The sequence below is a fragment of the Falco biarmicus genome, chromosome 4 (genome assembly GCF_023638135.1).
Source record: "Falco biarmicus isolate bFalBia1 chromosome 4, bFalBia1.pri, whole genome shotgun sequence".
In the NCBI taxonomy this organism is placed as follows: domain Eukaryota; kingdom Metazoa; phylum Chordata; class Aves; order Falconiformes; family Falconidae; genus Falco; species Falco biarmicus.
The window spans coordinates 106,426,758-106,449,797 of NC_079291.1; the positions used below are offsets into that span (position 1 = coordinate 106,426,758).

Here is a 23,040-nt window from a genome sequence, read left to right on the forward strand (position 1 = left end):
TCCCTTCCTGGCATTATCCTCTACACACAGCCCTGCACAGAGCCGCAGGGTCCTGCTCAGTGGGCTCGCAGCTGCCCAGGAGCCGTGTCGCTGTGCTCTGCCTACTCATCCGCTGCCAGCCCAGCGCAGCCTCTGGGTAGCCCTGGCCATCATCCAGCTTTATTCCATCCCCAGCTTGCAGCCATGGCAGCACCCCCACTTTTGCAGCCCATCCTTCCCCACCTCGCCGGTGCCCCAGGCTTGGCTTTGTGATTGCATTCATCCTTCGCTGATTTGGAGACAGCCAGCCAGATGGACCAGGTGGATCGACACAGAGGGGAATCAGCTTTTAAACCCCTAAGCTCCCCTCAAATCGTTCAAATGCCTCCAGAAAAATGCAACTACCATGCACTCCTCTATCTTTATTTACAGGTTTCCCAAGCCTGAAATGCCCTCTTTGATGTCCAGAGCATCTTGTGGGTTTCAGCTATCAGCAAGATGGATAAACACTCACCAAGAAGGAATTTATCTGCATCAAGGGCTGCTCCATCTCAGCCCAGCTCCTGCATTGCCAAAACTTAAAGGAAACACACTCGAGCTAGTCCCCCCTGACCCTGCAGGTAGCTGGAGAAGGCCTCCAGTGACAAACCCAGCCAGAAGAAGCATCCAGGGTGTAGGCAATGGAAAATGAGATGTTACTAAGTTTGGCCAAGCTTAGCTGGCTCCTCACAGGTCCCAGCCTGTGAGTCACCGGTACGTGGGCCACCAGCACGGCCTCCCCTCTGGAGGAAGGAGCGGAGGTGGAAAAATAACAAGAGGAAACCAGTTGTTAGTAGTGCCAGCTCTGGGGAGAGTGGTAGGAGGTGGCAGGCCTGGAGAGAAAGGTCAGGGCTGCATTGCCGGCTGCTGCCTGATTTTTCCTCCTGACTTCATGGTGGAAAGCTGCTTATAGGAACATGCTCATGAAGGATGGGCAGAAGGTCTGGGCTGATCTGAGGGATGGTCTCCAAGGGGGAGCGAAAGCCTCCGAGGGCAGCCAGGAGCGACGGAGCTTTTGTTCACCGTCTGGGCTCACCCCTCTTCTGGTTGTACCTCTGATGTCTGCTGGGCTGAGCTTGATCGCCCCATTGAAAGCAACTTTTGGCCCAGTGCAAACATTGCAAAAGAAGATACGCTTTGCAGATGTACTTGGAACAAACGCATCCATCTCCCCACTGTGGCTAAACACTAGTGCAAACCAGTGTTCCCAGTCCCTGCCCCACCATAGCACTGATGCCCATGTGCAGCTAACCCTGAGACTCTCTTGCTCTTGCGCTGGTCCTCGGTGACAATGGTGGCAGGGGGAGATTCAGACAACTAGATCATGAGCCAGTGACCCTGTTCCTTGTCCAAAGCCAATGCAATGAAACTTTTGCTGGGGAAAATAAAAGACTGCAGCTTTCCAGCCTCTTCCAGTGCCCCAGCTCTCCTACCTAGGGCTAGCTGGAGTGCACCCAGCAGAGCACACAAGCCTCAGCTACTCTTCCCCTGTCCCTGACATCAGCCCAGGAGCACTCACAGGGCTGCACCACGCTGCTCCCCATCCCGTAGGGATACCCAAAGCTGCAAATCGGGAATTCTGGTCCCCTTTGCCTTGCAAGAGTTCCTGCTCTCTTGAACCCTCCGGTCTGATGATCGCCACCAGTTGCCACTGGTTTTTCTTACATCCTACTGCAAACACAGAGAGCCAGCCGTCTCCCTGCTGGCAGACCAGCGCTTTCTGTAAGTGAAACAGTATTTCTTCATGTCTGTAAGGAAATTGTAACAGATGTCAGGGCAAAAAAGCCACAGCCAGGTAGGATGTCAGGTCAAGGGGGAAACTGCTGTGTGTCTTGCTGTTATTCGTTGGAGATGTCCCTTCTCTCTGGCTGGGACCAGTGCTCCCACTTTGAGTCCAGAACGGGATCTGTTATGCTCAGGCTCCCCCTAGTGCCTCCACACGCTGGTGTCCCTGCTTCTCCAGGTGGCTTCTGTGGAGGCGCAGTGGCCGTTTGTCCCTGGGCACTGTCCATCACCCTCACTCCCCTCTGGCATCATTAGCTCGGGCTTACGGCACAGCCAAGCCCTGTTTACCCACAAGCTGGGAACAGCCCTAACACTGCCCAAAAGCCACCGCCTCCCACCAGGGACCTCTCGGGCCCGTCAGCCGCCTCGGCCCTGCCTCCGCTCGCTGAGGGAAAGGAAGGTGACAAAGATGGCCATACCCAACAAGATGCAACCCTGCACACTGCAGCTCCACTTTGATGGTGTCTGCGGACCGTGGGGCAGGAAGGGTGATGGGTGGCAAGAGCCTGAGCTGCCCTGGGAGCAGCCCAGGCTGGGGGTGGGGGTGGGCACCTTGCCTGTGAGCCAGCTGGGACAGCCAAAAGCATCACTGTGCTCTCCCCCACTGCTTGATACCTCTCCACGAAGGAGCAGCTTTTAGGGACACCCCATAGTCCATGTCAAGCAAAGTCAGCTGCACTCCTTCTAATCAACACCCAAAACTGCTGTCACGGATTTCATCCAGCCTGCAGGACACTGCGTAGTAGAGGCTGCCTGCATGCCGGGGCACTGGAGAGCTACGCTGTTGTGCTGTGTCCAGCACCCTCCATGAACACGGCCTTTCCTCATCTTCTTCCTGTGGAAACAGGGAGGAAATTTCCCAATATCTTGGGAAACGACCAGCCTCAACCTCAGTTCCAAACCCTTCTTGTAAAACTCAGCCTGACTCAGCCCTGGCATCAGCACTGCACTGGACAACCAACAGCCCTGCAAGCACCTCTGTTTCAGAAAGCACCGTGCAGAGGTGAAGGCAGCCTTATTTCCTTGCTTAACGAGGAGGTGGTTTGGTATAACCATGAATCAAGGCAGTTGCTGTAGCTGTATAGGACAGCACACTTGGCTGGGTGTCCTGGCAGGGTTGGTGCTACGCTGGGTGAGCGGAGATACAGAGCAGGAGTGTGGGGTCCCACAGCTGTTTCCCAGTACCAGGGAGGTGGCAGCAGGCCACTTGTGCTCCCAGCTGCCAAAAAAGCCCTCCCAAGCAGCCTCCTGACACTGCCCCCTCAAGAAATGCATTGGAGCATCAGTCCCCAGCCACTGCTGGTCTGTGAGCAAGCAGTGCCCAGGGGAGGCACCCCAGGCACCCCGTGCTTTGCTCACCTTTCAGCATGGGCTGTGATAGCTGCCTGAGCCCTGATACATGTTGGGAGAAGCTTCTCACATGTAACATCTTCCTTAAATGTACATACCAGAATATATAATACAGAACACCTCCAAAATATTGCACCAGATGTCAACAAAACCCTGCCCATGTCCTTTTGTGGGGTGGATCGCAGTGGTTCCCTAGAAATTAGTGATGTTTTCCTGGATTTATACCCATGGAGCACTTGGCCTGGGGACTGAGCTTCTCCAGGTCACTGACATTACTGAATGGTGGCAGCTACGGTAATTCATTATCCCAAGTCAAAATGTCAACTCACAGGGAGGGAGGAGGCAAGATTAGTCGAGTCTGCTGAAATGTGGCGTCACCATGAAAGCGGTGACAAACCCAACAGAGATCAATCGGCATAAACGTGTGTGAGGCAAGGACATTGACTGAGATAAGTTGTCAAAGGTACTGTGAGATTTTTATTTTAACCTATGATTTTTTCATAATTGTTTTGCAGCTGGAGTAATTACCATCCTATTTAATGAACACAGCTCCTTTAATAGAGGACACTTGGGCTAACATGCACTAATTAAGTCTGTAATCACTGAAAGTATGATTCAAGGTTTTGAACTGGCCAATTGTTCTCCGTAATACCATAATTACAGATACTGCAGCTCATCAGAGCACAGGAGAAATTCAAGGGGTCTTGATCATCCAGTAGTGTACATGGGTCTTGATCCTGTGTCGGAACATCCTTTTTACCCGATATTCTGCATTGGTTTTCAGTGGTTTATAAACTACTCTGAATATATTACACTCAGCCCCATGAACTGAATGCACTTCCACAGCTTTATTATAATAAATTGGCTTACAGGTCTTGCATACCACCTGGGCATTAAGCACAGCTTTTCTAATCCCCACCAGTCTGAATGCTTCTCTCATGTGGACCCAGCAGCAGCTGTGAAAGACTTCTAGGGAGCTTCGACAGCAGTAATTGCAGTGAGATACTGAAAGAACTTGAAAAAGATAACTGAAACCGTATATATAAATCCTTGTTTCTTCATATGAATGAAGGCTCAGAAATGAGTGAAAAAGAACAAGAGTTTTCATCATCTAATGGCCAAGATAAGGGAACCTAAAAGTCGATTTCTTTCTGCCTTCTGCAGTGCAGGGAGGCAAACATACCTCTGGGGGTCAGTTTTATCTTCCGCTGAGCTCTGCTCTTTTGGTTATCAGGGAAGTCAGGCTTTCTTTTTGCTGTTGGCTGTGATTAGCTGGCCACAGTGATGGCCAAATATTTTAAGACTACAGATCACTACAGTGGAAAGAACTTTTAAAAAACAGTATTTAAAAAGTCAGAAGTTTGCATATCAAGAAGGATTTTTTGGAGAACCTCGTATTCCAGCTGCAAAATGCCAGTAAAAGAGTATTGCTATTTTCATTGATTTTTACACTGATAAAAACAGCTGCCCAGAAAGAAAAAAAGAAAAAAAAAAGCCAAATACATTTTGCAACTTAGGTCTTGCTGGAAATAAGAAAAATACTGAAATTAAATTGCATTAACTTTCTTTATCCTATTTTCATTTCAGATTCATCAGTGTTATTTGTCTATCAAGGATAAGCTATTTTTCGTGTTGCATTTTTGTAATATGAAGAGCTTGTTCACAGGTATCTGAACTTAAGGCAGAGTAGCTTATTGCTCTGCAAGCAATGTCACTGAAAAAACGTGTCTGGTTCTCTCTCCCATGTACTGGTCCAGGGGCTTTGGTCTCTGGGCTATTTTTTCCTGTCTGGGTTATTTTAGGCAAATCACTTGTGTCTCTCATCTTAAAATAAAGGCAATGCTATACAAAGATGGCAGTATTTTTCCGTTCTACCACAATGCAGAAAAGCGTGAGCCTTTTTTTGCTCATTTTTCAAAGGTTCCCATTTGAAAGCACAGCAATCCTGGACGGAAACGCTGCGGTTTGTACAAAGAGACATCCCAATGAGCTTGGGTGAGCTTGCCCTTTGGTTTGCCTTTTTCCTTTCGTACTTCGCTGTGGGAGATGCCTTAATCCATAACCACAAACGCCTCTCTGTGGCACCACGGCTGGCGTCCGCAGCTGCACAGCCAGCACCGGGGCTCCCCCATGGCTGCATCACAAACCTTCCTGCGTTCAGGTACCAGGAGCTACCAGGAGACTTAATTCCATCCCTCAGGCGTTGGCAGCCCGATCCGCTCACCTCAGGGCTGCCCACACCAGCAAGGCCTGCTCTTGCTGTCACGGAAGGAAAACGGCCCAAGTGCCCTGGGTTAGTCGGCACCTTTGCGAAGTAGCTGCACTGTGGGCAGACGCGGCTTCATTTGCTCGCCTTCGTCACCACTTCAGTGTCTGGCAGATACTGAGGTACCTGAGCCTTGGCCTGTGTTTTCGCAGGAGACGCGACCCCCGCGGGGCAGCCCGGCCCGGCCCGCTCGGACACCGCTCGAAGCCGCCCGCACCCCGCCGTGGCTCTGCCGCAGCCGCAGGCGCGCCGGGCCCCGGGTTCGGCCGGCGTCGGGGCTGGGGCCGCGGCACAGCCCGGAGGGCTCACGGCCAGGGCTGGAACGCGAACGGCGCCGCCGCGGCCTCCCTGCACCCCGCGGCCCGGCGCGGAGCCAACACCCGCCCTGCGCCTCCACCGCCCCAGCGCACGCACGGCGGGGACACGCCGACCCGGTCCCGGTCCCGGGGGCGCGGGCCGAGGCCGCTCGCCAGCGGCGACCAGGCAGGGCCAGCACGCGCACCGGTGGCCGCGGGCCTCGGCACCACCCGCCTGCGCCGCAGGGCCCCGGGGTGGGCCGTGCCGCCGGGGGACCCGTATCGCTGAGGGACCCGGGTCCGCCACGTCGCTGCGGCCCGGGGGCGGCGGGGCCTGGCTGCTGCGTGTGTCCCCGCCTCGCACAGGGGCCGGGGCCGGCACGGACGGGCGGGGCGGGAAGGGGAGCTGGGCGGCTGCCGGGCGGAACCTTCGCGCTGGCGGCGGCTGTTGCACCACGGAGCGGCGCGGGGTTCCGGTCCGTGGGCCCCATTTCCCAGCAGCCCGCGCGGTGCGCCCTTCTCTTCCGGCCCGGCGACGGCGGTGAGGGGGGTTCTGCGGAATCCGGTTCCATCGGCGCCCCGGGGACGGTGGCGGGCGGTTCCCCGGGCCGAGCCCGAGCCGGTCCCACCGGGCTGGGAAGGGACGAGGCCGAGCTGGGAGGCGGGGGCCGGCGGGAGGCTCGGGGCCGGCGGGAGGCTCGGGGCCGGCGGGAGGCTCGGGGCCGGCGGGAGGCTCGGGGCCGGCGGGAGGCTCGGGGCCGGCGGGAGGCTCGGGGCCGGCGGGAGGCTCGGGGCCGGTAGCGCGGCCGGCCGTGGCGGACGGGCCGGCCCACCGTGGCTGAGGCGTGTTTCTTTCTTCCTGCAGGTGCGACCATGGCCAAGTCCAAGAACCACACCACGCACAACCAGTGTAAGCCGGGCGCGGGGCCGGGCCGGCTGCAGCGCCGGGAGCGGGGGGCCGGGGGCTGCGCCCTGCGGGGAGGTTTTAACCAGCTGCTTTGAGCTGCTCGGTTACGGCAGCCCAGACGTCTTTTATTTTTTTGCAGTGAGAGAACTGGGGGAAGGAGGTACTGGTACGCAGAGACTGAATGGGGTGCTTAATGAAAAGAGTGTTTTGCAAGAGTTGGGAGATATTTTGGCTCAGTATGAAAATAATCTGTAACCAGAAAAAAAACCAAATTTTGTATGTTTGAACTAAGCACGTTACTGAATGACGTTCAGCCTGTGATACTGTGCCATCGAAAGGTGACCACGGTGATAGAATAGTTCTTGTTCAGGGTGTTGTCATCGATGCTCTAAGTAGCAGAGTTTGCGAGTAGATTGTGCTTGGTCTTGCACAGTGAACGATCGTGCCTTTAACGCTAAACACAAGTGCTTGAATTTCTTCATGACTAGAATAACTTTTACTGAGCTGCGGGTGTTGCCACTGGTATATTATTAGATAATGAGAAGCTGGAAATCCTTGAATTTAGAAACTCAAACAGTGTGAATGAGCCAAGAGCACAGTGTGCAGCGGAATGAGAACAGAAGTTCATCTGTAATTTGCATTTAGTTTGGCTCAGAAGGATCAGAAAATGTTCTATTTTGCACCCTTTTGATAGGGTCAGCTGGACTTGAAAAGAAGCTAATGCTGCTGTTTAGTACTAGCAGAAATAGTAATTTGAATTTTCTTGTTCTCCATATAGCCCGTAAGTGGCACAGAAATGGCATCAAGAAACCCAGATCCCATAGATACGAATCTCTCAAAGGGGTGAGTATTTCTATTGACGTTCTCGGGCTGTTAGGCCATTGAGGCTTAACCATGAAACAGTCCAGTACTTGTTTTATTTTGACTGATGTATTTTTTGCAGACAGGGGCTTGTGTTTCAGATGGTCAGAACCACTGTGGGTTTCTGTTTTTATCTTTTGCTTACCTGACATGCAGCTGTGGTACTTCTGACCCACATTAAATCCACCATTGTATGTCTGTAAAACTGTTTTTTACTGTAAAACTGGCCAATTTTGTCTCTGTCCTGCTCAGGTGGGTGTCAGTAACTGCTGCTTCCAATAAATAAACACTTGTCAGTTCAATAGTTCTTCTCCCTTCTGAGTCCTGCTGTGTCGTCTTCTTCTCTGTACCTTTCAATATTATTTTACTTATGTACTAATACAGAGAATTTCACTCAGAAGATGAGAGGAATTGGCATTTTTCTACAATACGTATGAAAATGACAGTATTTTTCTTTTTCTGAGGTGAGGCAAGTGATAAGACAGGATCTTTTTCCACACTTGAAATGAAAACAGGGTATTTTTGATTTGGGGAGGGTTGTGATTCTGTTTGCTTTGTAGATGTGACTATCAGCTTTTTGGATGTGACGTGAAAACTTCTGTATTGCATGGTTCAGTCCTGCCCCCTTCTGCAGATAGTCTGGTAGTCTCAGAGTTTGTCTCCTTGCACTGAGCGTGCGTGAGTTAAAATGACAAAACCCTGACACTCATGTGCCAGTTAAAATGCTGCTTACAGTACAACAGCAAATGTTTTTCTGGCCAACAGTAGCTGACAGTTCTGAGAATTGGTCCTAGCTGTGGCAGGATGCATAGCCAGCTGTCAGCTGACAAAACTGGGAAGCTACTCTTCTGTGCTGGTACTTTTTTCCTTTCAATGTAAAAAGGAAAGGCCTGTGGAAGTGGCACTGGTCTTTGCCCAACAATTCCATGTATATTTGCTCACCTGCCAAGGTTGGTTTGTGGTACTTCAGATCCAGAAGGTATTGTGACATGAAAATGAAATTTGTCTTGTTTACAGTTGTACTCAACTTGTTCTGTTCTTTCTGTATGTCAGTTGCTGGGGTGTTGGGTTTGGTTATAAAAATCAAGGAAAATAGCTAGTTAAAGGATAGTTACAGGTGGCTAAAATAATTTTGCTGATGTAATAAATTTAAAAAAATGAGAATTAATCACAGCCAACATTTAGGAATAATTGAACATTCTGAAGATACAGATGTTTTTACATATATCCCTTCTACAACACAGCTTATTTTTTTTTCCTTATTTTTATAGGTTGATCCCAAATTTCTGAGGAACATGCGATTTGCAAAGAAACACAACAAAAAGGGGCTGAAGAAGATGCAGGCCAACAACGCCAAGCAGGCTGCTCAACAGAAAAAGGACTGACGTGGTTTAAGATAAAGAACCAGTTTTCCTGTTGGCATGCATGTTACAGCATTTTTGTAAAAATAAAATTGGATGTAACAAAGTCTTCACCCTCCAAATTTGAGGAGACCCCTCCAGAAGCCTTGTTTGCGTTGTTTTGGATGCCAGTTGTGCATCAAGCCTGTGTGTAGTGACCAGTTGTGTATTTTTGTTCCCTGGCAGATCATGCCAGCCGGAGCTCTGGAGAAGTTTTGTGTGGATAGCGTCAGCCTCCACATGTAGAAAGTGAAACAAGTGCTCGCTCCTTGGTGCTGTTCTGCTGCGATCGTTGGTGCAGGTCATGAGCGTTCAGTAGTTCAAAGTCTCTTGAAATTGTGAAATGGTTATGGAGTGAAGCTCTCAAATTTAAACAAGAAACAACTTGTTTCTTCGTGTTCAAATTGGAGCCAGTGTTGCCTAGGCTTTTGGGTGACAGCGTTCAATACAGGTTACATTATTTTTGACACTGGCGTGCATGTTCAGAGTTCTCAAATACCATGGTTTTTATGGTAGTTCCTAGTGTTGTTACAGCAGGGTGACATTTCCAAGGGCTGTTACATGTCTGCTGTGTTGCTGTCTGGGTAAGGTGATTCTAGCTAGGGAGATGTGAGAAATGGGAAGGTAACAGTGCTAGCTGTGGTCATGGAAATCATAGCAATTAGTGTTAGATTGGTGTGTTGTGTTCTGAAATATGTGAAAGTACTGACGTGGAGCTACCATGGGAATGTGTAAAGTTTCAGGACTATATAAAATAAGTGTATTTTTCATAGTTCCTGTATTTTAGTGGATGTCTTTCATTCCAGTAACAAAAAAAGTACCTGTCTGATGAAATGCACTGACTGGTGAGATTGGGGGAGTAACATTCAAAAGCCCAAGAGGTGCTGTGGCAGGGGTTTGTTACTGCTGTGCTTCTGTAGATCAGGAGGGGGCTTCACTCCAGATCCCCCCAGCCAGCAAAGCTGGTTCAGGAGGTCCTTTTTTTATTCCTGAAGTGAGCCACCTGTTGAGATGCACGGAACTCTTCCTGAAATTGCAACTCCCATGCTCGTCCACCTGATGGTGGTGTAAATCCACAAATCAACACAAGGGCTGGAAGTTTGCAAGTATCTTCTGACTTTGCTGTAGAGCAGCAAAACACCTGCTAGATTGGGATGTTTCGGTTGAATTTTTTTTTTTTATTAAAGTAATTGATTTTTTTAAATTAGTTTAGCCAGTTACCAAAATGCAATTTTATTTTGAAACATGGTAAATACTTTGATTTCTTTGTGGCTTGAATTCAAAATTCTTTTCCTAGTTCCTGCTTTTTAATTGGTTTTGACTGAAAAATACCACCTAACCCTAAACCAAGCAATGTAGATTTACTAACATAAAGCTCAGGAGTCAAAGGCTTTTAAAATCTGAGGGACATCCGCAGCCCTCAGCTGTCTGGTTTCTGCTGTGTGCATCTTTGGGACTGTTGTGGAGGCTGATGTTTGTCAGCCAAAAGAACTCAAGTAATTGCTGTGTGAGAGCAGTGTGCCGCACTGGGGAGAGCGTACAGCCACAGCATTCATACCACCAGGTAGACAAGATAAAAACGTGGTCTCCCAGCTGCCTTCATTTATGCCTGAAAGCCAACTGGTGAGAGGTTCCTGGTGTTAATCCTCCCTGGAGAGCTGGGTGGGTTTTGTGGGTATGGGGTGTTGGGGTTTTCTGTGGAGTTTGTTGTTTGGTGGGGTTGTGGGGGTTTTTTTGGCAAGTGGTAGGTCACCCAGAGGCAGACACACAGAGCTTAAATCCCACTGGCCTCAGTGGTACCTGAGTGCCTGTGGGTGCCGGAGGTCTCAGCTGTGTGGCTAGTGCCTGCCCCGCTTGAGTGAGCTGTTACAAAGGCAGGTGTGTGTAGTGGTGGTTCAGGTTAGTGTGCACTTCACATCCTCAGCCACTGGCCCGGAGCTGCCCTGCAGCCCTTGCCAGAGCTGACAGCAACACCCAGCATGGGGAGAGGTCCTCTTGGGTCGCTAGTGGTGTTGGAGGAGATGGTGGCAGGAATCCAGCTGTGTAAATGAAGGTCAGTCTGCTGCACATATGTGTTGTGACAAGAAGAGTGAAAGAAAAAGCCTCTGGACAGAGCACATCGTGTTTGTCAGGCTACATCTTCACCTGCATGTCTGCAGATCTCCAACCTGGTTGTGTTTTGGGTTTTTTTAAGTTCTGCGTTTTAAATCTCTAGCACTAAGACTTTCCTACCTAAGAAAGGAGATTCCCTCTTTTAAACACCTGCTGGTATCTTCCCCACAGTGCTTGTGTTGTGAGTAGCTCACCCCCAGGATGCAGCTTAAGGGAAGAGGGAAGGAGAGGGGCAAGGGTCAGGCCGAGAGAAGGGGTGTTGGTATGTTAACAAGCAGGGAGGAAGATACAGGCTTCCTGTAGCTCCAGGCGGCTCCCCCAAGCCTGCCTTCAGAAGCGGCGTTTTCATCTCGCTGCCCTTCATGCTGCCCTTCAGCAGGACAGCTTCCCAAATATGGGCTCGCTGACTTTCTGACCAAAATAGCAGCTGCGTGACAAAATGCAGCACAGAGGAACGTAACCTTAATCCAGGCATCATTGTGTAGCAAGAGACAGGAATTTTGTAAGCGTCCACAGCAGCTTGGTGTCAGGTTTGTTGTCCGCTCCCTGCGTGCATGGTGGTCCCACAGGACACTGGCCCCAGATATCAGTTGATCACCTATTGCATTTTCTAAGCCCATGACAGCTCAGTCCGTGACTTTCCTTGTCGAGGTTGCCCCAGCCAAGAAGGGAAGGCTGCAAAGGGGAGTCTGCTGATGTGGCCTTGTGGTGGCTCCTCATCCTCTTTCACTTGCCTTGTGTAGTCATTTAAGTTCTGTTGGTCAAGCTGAAGATCCTTTTTGGGAGGATTACACATACAGAGCCCAGGAGACTGAACTGGCAGCTGTGGCCCGCTTGAAATTATTCCCGTTATACAGACCTCTGTCATCTTTGACATTTAAGAACTCCAAAACTCTTATGATAAGTCCTCGGTATCCTGCAGGAGGCCAATGAGCTTGAGAGCATCTCTCTGCTCACCTACTGCTGTATATCAGGTTCTGCATGTCGTGCTTGCTGCTGCTGGACGTCATACTTGCTGCAGATTAGTTCTCCCCTTTGCAGTTGAGGACTCCAGTATCAAGTTCTTGTTTGGCTCCTTTTTTCCCTCTGATTTAAAGAAAAAAAAAGAGCAAAGGGTGTGTAACCAAATACTGAATCAGCTCATTTAGCAAAGGTGAGCTGTCACGCAAAAGCCAAGAGCACAGAACTGGGGAGCAGAAATCAAAGCAGTACGAATTGCTCTGATGGGGCAGAGTATTCACCGGGGGCATCGATGTTCACAGTGAAAATGAAAAGTAGGGCTGGATACGTGTTGCTCTGTCCCCCTTTACCGCCTTTCAGTAGCGTGCCTAAGAAAAAAGCAGTGAAGAGAACTTGAGTTCGGCTTTGCCCAAGTTTTAAGGCTGTCACAGGTGTTTCTACAGACCAGGGCCTTTGGTGCAGTGAAGTGTTTGCCTGAAGTACCTTGGCTCGTGGTATGACTGTAGGCGAGATGCAAAGTTTTATTAGGGAGATGTGTACAAAGTTTCTCAGATCTTCCTGCAGTCACTTAGTTCACACAGCAGGGTTTTACTGGGGGCTGAAGAGAGCCCTCAAACGTGCTGGGAAATCTGCAAACCACGGCAGAAATTAAATCTACTGCCAGTGAAAGCAAGCAGATCAGTTGGCCTGAGAACTGTGGCTGTGTCTGGTGGCCTGGTCTGCTGTCACCTGCCAGCACAGCTCCTGGCTCAGCTGGGGCGTTAGAGCACACAGGTCTAGGGACTGTTTTAAAGAGCGGTAAATGGCTCTTTGCCTGATTTAAAAGAAAATTGTTCCAATTACTTTGGGTTTTTTTTCACTCCCAGTTAGTGCATGTGGACATGTCATGTTCTTAAAGGCTTCAGACACCAAAAGTTCACTACATATGCAGGGAAAACTGCAAATTTATTTGGAGTTGAAGAGATACATGGACTCCCGGGTGGTTTTCATTCACCATTAGCACATCTCCAGGCACAGTGGAGGCTTCAGCCAGGCTGATGCTGGTTGGTTACTGATTTTTCAGCCATCTAACCCACTCGCCAGCATGTCATGCCACGTTGCATTCTCAGTGCAGTTGTTCCCATGTTTTAGCCAACAGTGAAATCCACCCGCAGCGCTCGACCCTGTGGCATTTGCTGCCTTACTCTGGGAGGACAGTCAGTGTGTTAAGGCAAATTGGTCTCGCAGCCGTTTTTCTGACTTGGTGCAGAGCATGCTGATCTGCTGGCACCTCTGCTCTGAGGACTGAAAAAGCCCAAGCAGCACCAGTGTGTCTGCTCTTCTAGGGCCAAGCTTCAGCTGCTACAAGATCTTTGTCCTCTCTCTCCAGCCTCTGCTGTCCCTCTTTTACTCTCAGAAAAGAGTGGGCAGGCAGCGAGGTCGTGGCTTGCTGTTGCACCAAGGGGAGAGAGGCAAGGCTGCTTCTTGCAGCCATCCTTTTCCCTGGGGTCACAGCAGAGTCCAAGCCTCGTGACTGAAGGGAGGGAGTTAACCTTGTTCAGTGGGCCACAGCCTATGAGTAAGCAGTGGAGAGTATCTTGGAGATGTCTGTGTTGATGCTGTCGGTGGTGGCTGCCGAGATGTGATGTGAGAGTGCGGGTGTGGGGTGGCTGTGGGGAGAGCCGGCATCACCTTGGCTCGTGGCTGAAGTCTGGGTATTTGCAACTCTGTGGAGATTTCCAGGCCTGGCATAGTAAAACGTTTCAGCTGTGTCCTCAGAAGCAGGTCTCAGTGGGACATGGCTTCTGCTGCTACGCTGGGAAGGTGGAAAATGATAGGTTTTGATCTCCAGGCTAAGGATTCATTGGAAATGGAAGATGGTAACACTCAGGAGCGCTTCCTGTCACAGGGTTGTTTGATCCAACACATTTCTGTGTCGCTTGTGGTGCACCTGTAGTTCTCCTGGCTCAGCAGGAGCTATGGCATTGAGGGCTTGGGACCCTCGGGGAGACCCCTCTGAGCAGGTCTGCCAGATGTTTGCAAAATTTCTGGGTTTTAAAGAAAATCAGCTGCTCTAGCTGACAGGGGTTTGTTTCCTTAGTTTCTCTGATGTTACAAGCCCTGGTTGAGCAAAACGTTCAGTGCTCGTTGTTCCGAGGAAAGACACAGCTGTGTCCTTCCAACCAGCCAACAACCCCTCTCACGCCTGTTTTCACCTCAAGCTCATTTGGTTTGAATTACAATATTTTGCTATTGCTGCAAATGAGGGTGTGTATCACATCAAATACAGCTGCTCGAGGTATTGTTCCTGCAAAGAGGGGAGTAAAAAAAGCTGGGTTTGGGAGGAGAGGCAGAAGGGTGCTGCAGCACGTGCTGCCGTGGCGGTGTGCTTGCCCAGGGTTGAGGGCATCACTGGGGCTTGCACCGACACCATCTCAAGCCTTGCCCTGCCAATGTTTGTTTTGCTTGGGTAAATGTTTGATTTTAGCAACATGACTGCGATGCACAAGCTGTGCTGGGGCTGTAATTCAATGGGAGGAGGCAGCTGTGTGCAGGGAGAGCTGCTAATGCCACAGGAATGCCACACTTCCTTGGGACGAGAAAAGATGGCACCTGGGGCCCTTGGTGACAGCACGGCTTGTCCTCCTCAGCCCTGCTGTCACGCTCTGTCTGGGGGCCAAGATCCAAAGCGGCGTTGTACCTTGCTAAGGGCCCGTGTGGCCCAAACAAACGTGGCTTCTGAGGGAAAATCGGGCGTTTCTGGTATTGCAGCGAGGCTCCCGCCCAGGGCTGCTGGAGGACCATGAGGTGCCATGGGGCTGCCACCTGCCACCAGGCTGGGTGCGATGGGAGGGAGGCACCCAGTCCGGCTTAGGAATGGCTTTTTATTCATGCTCCCAGAGGGAAGTGAGCTGGTCTTCAGGGTGGCAATCTGGATGGCGGGGAGGAGGAAGGGCTGTCCCTTTGGGACAGCTGGGGCAAAGAGCAGGGAGGAGAGGGACTGTCCCTCACCTGTGGATTCCAGTGATGGTATAAGTGGTTGTTAATTCACATTTTATTGCTAAAATGCTGCCAATGCTCCAGTTAAACCAGCAGGCACCAGTGCTGGCTCCTTAGCCTGCCCACCATAGCAGGGGTGAGGAGATGCTGCATGGCAGCTCCCCGCTGAGCACCCTTGGCACCACTGGCCGGGCTTTGCTGCTGGGCTGGCAGTGAAATACCTTCTGGGGGGCTTAAAGCTCCAGGTGTGGCGTCACCTCACCAGGCGCCGCTTGTGAGCACTCGATGCAGCCCCGTCAGTTGTGAGTACGCGACCAGGGTGAAGGTCTCACTGAACCTCCAAGGAACGACCATCTGAGGCACTCGGTGTTAACGTGTTTTATTTTCCCAGTGGCCACCCTTCTCAGCGCTCAGTCTTCATGCCGGTAGCCAGGGGACTTAGCCAAGGAGATGAGGTGCAGAGCCGGCAGGGTTTAGAAGATTGGGGCTGTCAATCTGGCCTCAGATTTATTCAACTCCTTTCATAAACTCCAGGAACTCTGCCAAGGGGAAGACATTGGAAGCAAGGGGAGTGAGGTGGGACTGAAGTGCCCTTGCAACTGCCAAGTGTGCTCTTGGCAGCTTTCTCCAGCCCTGTCTCCGTTTCCATCCCCCTGATGCATGAGAGGCGGAGGGGGGATGGCTACGGCCCCTCTGACTGTGGCGAGGACTCCTCGTGACTCCCGACAGAAACGTCAAAGGAGCCCAGCACCACCCTCGGCCTCTACCAAAATGCCAGAGGTGAGAGCCCAGGGAGGGACACAGCCACCAGCTCGGCTCAGAAATGGTCAGGGGGTCATTTCAGCAGCATCACGTTCGAAGATACAGCCCTTCAGAGATGGTGCTTGCGTTTAGGGGACGGGAGGGAATGGGCAGGTCTCTGGTGAAAAGCAGCGTTGCCTCAGTGCAGGCTGGCTTTCGCAGCATGGGGCCAGGTAAGGCAGCCCCAGGTGCTTGCTGCCATCTCACGAGCATAAGAACCCCCCCTCCCTGTGCAAACACCAGCTGCAGCCAGGCGTATTGCCCAGCACTGCCTGCATGAGCTCAGGCCTGTCCAAGAAGGTAGCCAGGACCATGGGAGCTGCCCAGGCAACACTCAAGGGCTCGCGACCAAACTGCATGCCAGGGGTCCTACCGTCATAGTCAATCCTGCCGTCATTGTTTTTATCCCCATCTTTCATCAGTTCTTCTATGTCATCCTCGGTGATGGTCTCTCCCGTTGCCTGCAGCATGATCTTCAGCTCCTCGAGGTCGATGTAGCCGTCAGCATTTCTGTGCGAGGACAGAAGATCTCAGGAGCGGAGCGACACGCCAGGCAGGGGGAGCGGGAGCGGTTGCATGGCTCCCACCACCCTGCCACGCTGCAGTCGCGGCTCTTACTTATCAAACATCCTGAAGAGATCTGAGAGTTCCTCTTCAGTTTTTCCTTTGCTGTCGTCTTTCATACACCGGACCATCATAACAAGGAACTCATCAAAGTCTACAGTGCCACTGCCTGCAGGCAGAGTGAACATCGTCAGCTGGCACTACAGTGGGTGGATGGGCAATGCCAAGCCAGAGACCACACTTCCCTTTAGTAACCAAGGACCAAAGCTCAGGAGAGCAGCCCTGCAGCGAGAGGCAGCTTTCAGGACACCGGAGTAAGTGACCGAGGCCCTGCACTGATTTTATCACTGAATTTTTACCTTCTGCGGTCATTCTGCCAAGGCAAAATGAACAAACAGTCCTACTGGAAGTGCTGATCAATGGAAATTCCTGCTATGGAGATACCTGTCCATCTCATCTAGGTCTTAATAAGAGAAGTTCCACAAGGCAGGTATTCATGCAGTGTGGTTTTGCACCAGCAGTACAGTACTGTTGTTTTCAATGGCACCGCTGTTGTCCCTTTTTGCCTAATACTTAACTGGTTTTTTATTTTCCAGTTAGTGTGGTGTTTCTGCCCAACTTGCACACAGTGGATTTTATTATGTGTGATTGCTGGCACACTGATTTAATCAGTATTGACATTTGTGCATTTGTGTGTGTGTGTGTGTATGCGCTTGAGTAGTGAAAGACTTGCCTGATGATAGAATCCTGTAATTGTGGCATTTTCGAAATGGCAGTTGCTACATTCAGCCTACACTTTGTTTTTACATGGATCTGTGCAATTTCAGGGTACCCCCCACCACCAGTTCAAGCAATCTGATCAATACAGGAGTAATATTCTTTTCTAGTTTCTTTTTGTCTGGAAATTTCCTAAAGGAACCACACTGAAGTTTGGTGGGTCTTTAGTGTCCTTCAAAATCACAGTGCTGCAGGCTGCTCCCCACTGGCTGTGACTGTCCCCAGCATGGATCCTACCAGTGCTGCACAGATGCTGAGTGCTGCAGATCCACACCATGCCCACCATGCCTGCAGGTCTGGGGATGGTGCTTGGGAGAGTGGAAGGAACCCAGATCTCTCACCATCCTCATCCACCTCGTCTATCATCTCCTGTAGCTCCTCAGGGGTGGGGTTCTGCCCCAGCATCCGCATCACCTTCCCCAGCTCCTTGGTGCTGATGCAACCGTCCTCTGCCCCCAGCACGAAGATGTCAAACGCAGCCTTGAACTCTAAGGAGAGAGGGGAGAGGAGATGGGGGGGGGCGGCTTGCTCTGCACCTTGCCCCTGCAGGCAGGTGGCCCTAGGGCAGGGGTCTCATCCCAGGCACAGCTCCCCTGGCCATGCACCCCCAGCACTGCCCGGGCATGGCACGGTGGGGATACCCGGGCACACGCACAGAAACTGCCTGGCTTGAAATACTAGTGGATCAAAATCCTTGTGGTCATGCCCTGCTTTGGCCAGGCTGGCCAAAGAATTTTCCGGGGTGTAACGGCTGAGGCAGGCTGGGCTGCTGGCTGGGGATCTGGTCTTTAGGCTGTGGTGTCAGGTTAAAGGTGCACCTACCATTTTTTTGCTCTTCTGTCAGCTGTTCAACCTGCAAGGAAAACACAGAGACCAAGTCATCTTTCTTCATCAGCGTCAGTAATTGTTAAAGGGACACGTTACTTGTTCAACAGTTTTTGCAAATGTCAGCCAAGCCTCGCAACAGTCGCCTTCATGGACTACAGGGTGTATGACCAGGGTGGTTTTGACACCACAACTTTTTGTGGTGTTAAGAGATTCTTCCCCTTAAAAAAAATTATTCCCAACTTCTTTGAAGTGAGCATTATTTCTCTAGGGCGGCAGCGTCTGATACCCAGGAGAAGCAGCCTTTGCACAAGGAGGGGAGACCAAGTGGGAAAAGCATCTGCCTCCGCCCTCCATTGGTGGAGCGTTTTTGTTGCCGGCAGGCTTTGCGGCAGGACGGCTGTGCTGCTGAGGGCTGCTCCCACCTGGGCTGGGCCAGGTCAGAGGTGGGATGTGCTGGGGAGGGGGAGGCGGACAAGACCACCCCTAGTAGTTGTTTTTCAGCCCTAGAATCAGGAAACGCCTTGCACTGCACAGAACATTTAGAGCAGTCTACTGCTGCCCGAGTCGGTGTTTATTACCAAGGTTTCTGCCTCCGAAGGGAGCTGCTGGTCCCTTCAACCTGTTCGGGGCACCTCCCTGAAGAACAAGCCTGTGGAGCCATCAGGTATTAGCTGAAATGGGCTGGCAGATTGTTCCCGTATCCTACCCTAATTCATTCCCCACAGATGATCAGTGGGAGCTTCTTAGTAGTTAGCATGAATTAATTAATCAATGAGGAGAGCAAAGAGGAATCCATCAGCTCTGTCATGCCTCTAAGTGCATTTCTCTCTTTGGCTTCGTTCTTGCATGCAGGTACTGCTGCTGTGAAATTGCTGACCCCACCACCGTGCCCAGCTGCCCCTGTGGTAGCATCCGTGAAAACATTGACTCTTCCTTCCCACGCTGGTCAGCAGCCTCTCTGGAGTCAGCCACGTATGACCCCCTGCCGGACCACCCCTGGCCCCCGCAGAGGGTGACTGACCCCACTAACATCTCCTTACTGTTGTCCCCCGCAAGCAGTCCCCAGCACCCATTCCCCCCTGTGTTTTGGTTGGGGCAGAACCCTGCAGCCCAGGGTGGTGGCACCTGTCTTTGAGGGAAGGTAGGTGCTTTTGACCCAAAAAGCAACAGTTTTGCAAAAGCTGGCTGGAAATCCTTCCCATTTGCAGCAGGAGGCTCCCCTCTGCTCTGCCCTGTGAGGTTGTACCTGGAGTGCCGTGTCCAGTTCTGGGCTCCTCAGTTCAGGAGAGACTGGGAACTGCTGGAGAGGGGCCAGCACAGGGCTATGGAGATGGTGAGGGGACCGGGGCATCTCCCTTAGGAGGAAAGGCTGAGAGGGCTGGGGCTGTTCAGCCTGCAGGAGAGAAGGCTGAGAGGGGACCTTATCAATGCCTACAGATATCTCCAGGACGAGTGTCAGGAGGACGGGGCCAGGCTCTTTTCAGTCTGCCCAGCAGAAGGACAAGGGGCAACGGGCACAAGCTGCAACACAAGGAGTTCCTTCTGAACACGATGGAAGAACTTCTTTACTTTGAGGATGTCACAGACCGGCACAGGCTGCCCAGGGAGGCTGCGGGGTCTCCTCTTCTGGAGACATTCAAACCCTGCCTGGCCGTGACCCTGAGCGGCCGGCTCCTGGGGGAGCTGCTTTCGCAGGGCCTTGGGCTGGATGGTCTCCAGAGGTCCCTGCCAGCCCTGGCCAGTCTGTGATTCCACGATTCTGTGAAAGTGCTCTTTCATAGTGGGACAAAGCCTGTGGGAAGTGGGTAGAGAGCCTTGGCCCGCTCCCTGCACACCGGGAGGTGAAGCCTTCCAAGGCAGGGAGCACTAAGGCCGGCAGCAGGACTGCCGTGGCAGGAGGACACCCAAGCCCCTGCAGCCCTGGTGCTGCTGAGGGCAGGTTGGCCGCTGGTAGCCCTTCGGGGCTGTCATTTGGGCAGAGAGCCACAAGGCTCCCTCGGCAGAGGGCCACGGCCACTGTCTAGCCGCTGGGGTAACATGACCCTCTTGGCGCATTCACTATTTATAAGCTTGGGCGAGAGAGGTGCTGGAGATAAAGATGAGCTCCCTGATTGTTCCCAGGCTTTGGTATTTATCCTTGCAGCCCTTTATCTGGACACTTGTCCCTGGCACTGTTCTCAGCGGTGCTTAACAGAACCTAAAAATGTTCCCAAAATAGCACACCCTTATCTAGGCATGAATGGGCAAGATGAAAATCCATTGGGTTCCCTGGCTGCATGTAGGGAATTTGGCATAAATATAGTATTAATATGTGCCATCAGCATACAGCAAATTAATAAAATACTCACTTTTGAAACTTCCTTGACTACTGAATGGATAGATGTGCAGCTATGCTGTATGCAAATCAAATGTATTTGCAACTATAGGGTGAGGCTTGTCTTACAGAGGTGTCTGTTGAGGTGTTTATCGTGCCCTCTGGACTCGGGTGCTGTTTGTGGCTTTATTCCTCTTTTCCCTCCATGTCATTGCAGGGACAGGTTTCTCCGGCTGCGGTGTGAGAAGCCAAGCACAAAGCTCACAGCACTGCGCCAGCTGCCGTGATACCAGATCTGCTGTATTTTGCTTTTATCAGCTCCTCTCTTCATCCCATGTTTCCATCTGAAGTCAGACAGGGGAAGCTGAAGTTCTTGAATATTTTTTTTTCCAAGTAAATGTTTTCTTACAGTTAAAATCTTGGGGTGTAGATCCACAAAAAAGCTTTGTCCCAGCTGGTGCCTGGCTTGGACTTGCTTTGCCTCTGTAACGGAGCTGGTGGTTTAGGGCCAGGACTCAAGCTCCACATTTACCAGCGTGCCCCCACCTTCCAACCAGCAACAACATCCTTATGGGACATCGGATCTGTTGTGTGGCCCAGTTCCCTGGGCAAGGACTCTGCATTTGGGGCAAGTTTTTGGTAGTTTTGGGTTGTTCTCTATCGCTGCAGTTCCTTTTTCTCGGCTAAATTCCTCCATGTTCTAGCTCTGCTAAAGCTCACAGGCTGCAGTTAGAGATGACCTTCACCTGTGGATTTTTGCCCATTTCTGGGGCAGAGGTTTGGAGGGAGGCTGGAGCTTGTGGGTGGGGAACCCTTTTTGTGGGGGGCTCTCCACGCATGCTGCGGCCGCACTGCCCCAGCTGACGGACGGACCCTTTGGGCTGTGGGCATCCCTGGCTTGCAGAGAACTTCAGCCTTGCTCCCTGATTAAGGGCATGAGGTGCCCAAACAGTAAGGGGAGGGCCTGTGCCTTGAGTCACAGAGAACATTTTTGATTAAAAAGCTTAATTAGAGAAGCCTTGATTTTCCTTGATTTTCCAGGTCACATTTTCCTCCCATTTGGAGGTGTTGGTTGGGGGACTCAGCATTTCATTGTACAGCCTTTCCTGAGCCTTCACGCTACTGGGACTGCTAGGGGATTTCCATTTCACAAGCGTCAAGGCTGACCAAAGGACAGAAGAGGTGTGAGCATTCTTTTTTCCTCTTCAATTACATATCAAGCACTACCTTTCTTCCCACTAAAAACCTTGGAATTAAAATAAGACTTGTATGATGTATATTTTGTGCCCCTGGTTAATATATAGTTGATCAGGTTTGATTTTAACAAAAATTAATCATCAAAAAGCTCTTATTTTAATTCCAGTTATGGAAAGGACAGCAGCGATCCACACAATCCAAAATCTATTTTCATCCTTATTCCACATGCATATCACTGTCAGTCTGCATTACAAAATAATGCAGTGTTCTTATTACAGACCAAATAGTTCGGGTTTACACAGTGAGTGCAGTGTGCAGCTGTGTAAGTTAAAATAGCTGTTAGGATGCTCTGCGTTCCCTGAGAGCATAGCTGACATTCTGGATTTCTGCACAGCAGATAACAGGAGCAGGAAAGCAGAGGAGGATGTTTCAAAATAACTCACAAAAGCCAATGATTTTTTTAAAAATCTCCCAGGAAAATATTCAGTTAAGGGGGGAAACGGTGGCAATGGCAGAATTATGAAGCACCAGAAAGAAGAGGCTGAGGTTTAACTCATAGAAATAATGTTCATTTCATGGGAAACACTGCTCGGCTTTGTCTGGGCTAAAACCAGCAGCCACCTCTTGCACTTTCACACTTCTGTTGAGATTTATAACTTCACTTAAAGGCCATCTCCCTGCCTTACAGTGGAGAACCAAGGGAGTCATTGCAAATAATTTAGCAGCACAGTTGAGAGTTTCACGCTTACAAGAAGAGTGTGAAACCTTCGGAGCCGTCAGTGGGAAAGGTCTGTGAAAGGATGATGATGATGACTAAAAGTTGCCACTCGGTAATTATTTATTTGCTTTTCTCCATTGAATTAACTCCATCACAGCTTTGGGAAATCTACTATAAAACCTTTCAACACCCCCACTCCACCCCCAAAAAAAACCAACGTCGCCCCAAAGGGAGGCACTTACCGCTGCCTTATAAATGTCATCCATGGCTGGAGAGGGTGGGTGAGGGGCCGGGGGATGTCAGGGTCACGCTCTGCTGGCGCTGCCCCCCGAGCCTGGCTGATATAGGGGGCCGTCCGCCCCAGGGGATGTGACCAGCCCACCAACAGCCCCACACGCGTTCCCCTGTCCCACCCCCATCCCCGCAGGAATGCCTGGCCTGCGTGCCTTGGGATGGGGACACTGCCGAGCCCCAGGCTGGCATGTCCGGGGCCAGCCCCAGCTACCGCGGGGCAGCTGGAGGTTTCCTCGTGACCTTGATGTGGGAACGAGCGAGCCCTTGCAGCTGGGTTTTGGCAGGACCCTTGCTGATATATCACAGTATTTGGCTGTCCTGACTGGACATGTGCCACCATGTCACCTCCACCTCCCATGTGTTGTGTCCCCCCCGCCACCCCCACCCCCCCGGGGAAGCTGCATTACAAAGATTATACTGTGCCTAATTAACTTGGGTAATACGGGAAAGGCATGCCTCCCAAAATATCCCTGTCCAGCAACAAGTGTCCCCTGGAAGCAGTGGGAACAGGGGGTGTTGGGGCCGCCCTGTCCCCTCTGCCTGCTGTCCCCAAACCCACGAGGGACACGCGGCAGGGGCTGATGCCCTCGGAGGAGTGTGGGTGCTGAGGACC

The 23,040-nt window shown here is 51.4% G+C and overlaps 2 protein-coding genes and 1 long non-coding RNA gene across 3 annotated transcripts in view; 2 read left to right on the forward strand and 1 right to left on the reverse strand.

Moving 5' to 3' along the window:
- The window catches only part of LOC130147904 (uncharacterized), a 206,244-nt gene extending 201,240 nt beyond the window's left edge, over window positions 1–5,004 (forward strand). Inside the window, exon 13 of the long non-coding RNA XR_008821422.1 lies at window positions 412–5,004. This is a non-coding gene — a long non-coding RNA (uncharacterized LOC130147904). The remainder of the gene's footprint in view (window positions 1–411) is intronic.
- A 1,110-nt stretch (window positions 5,005–6,114) lies between these two features.
- Window positions 6,115–8,950, forward strand: RPL29 (ribosomal protein L29). Its single transcript, XM_056335763.1, has 4 exons — window positions 6,115–6,256; window positions 6,581–6,625; window positions 7,401–7,465; window positions 8,755–8,950. The coding sequence occupies exons 2-4, from the start codon at window positions 6,589–6,591 to the stop codon at window positions 8,866–8,868; spliced, it is 216 nt and encodes a 71-aa protein (XP_056191738.1). The 5' UTR covers window positions 6,115–6,256; window positions 6,581–6,588; the 3' UTR covers window positions 8,869–8,950.
- Window positions 8,951–15,303: 6,353 nt separating this feature from the next.
- On the reverse strand, window positions 15,304–22,467 carry TNNC1 (troponin C1, slow skeletal and cardiac type). The gene is made up of 6 exons (XM_056336504.1): window positions 22,376–22,467; window positions 17,899–17,929; window positions 17,418–17,564; window positions 16,354–16,468; window positions 16,109–16,245; window positions 15,304–15,473 (listed from the first exon to the last, which is right to left on the reverse strand). Exons 1-6 carry the CDS (start codon window positions 22,397–22,399, stop codon window positions 15,442–15,444), a joined length of 486 nt encoding a protein of 161 aa, XP_056192479.1. The 5' UTR covers window positions 22,400–22,467; the 3' UTR covers window positions 15,304–15,441.
- Between the last annotated feature and the right edge of the window lie 573 nt (window positions 22,468–23,040).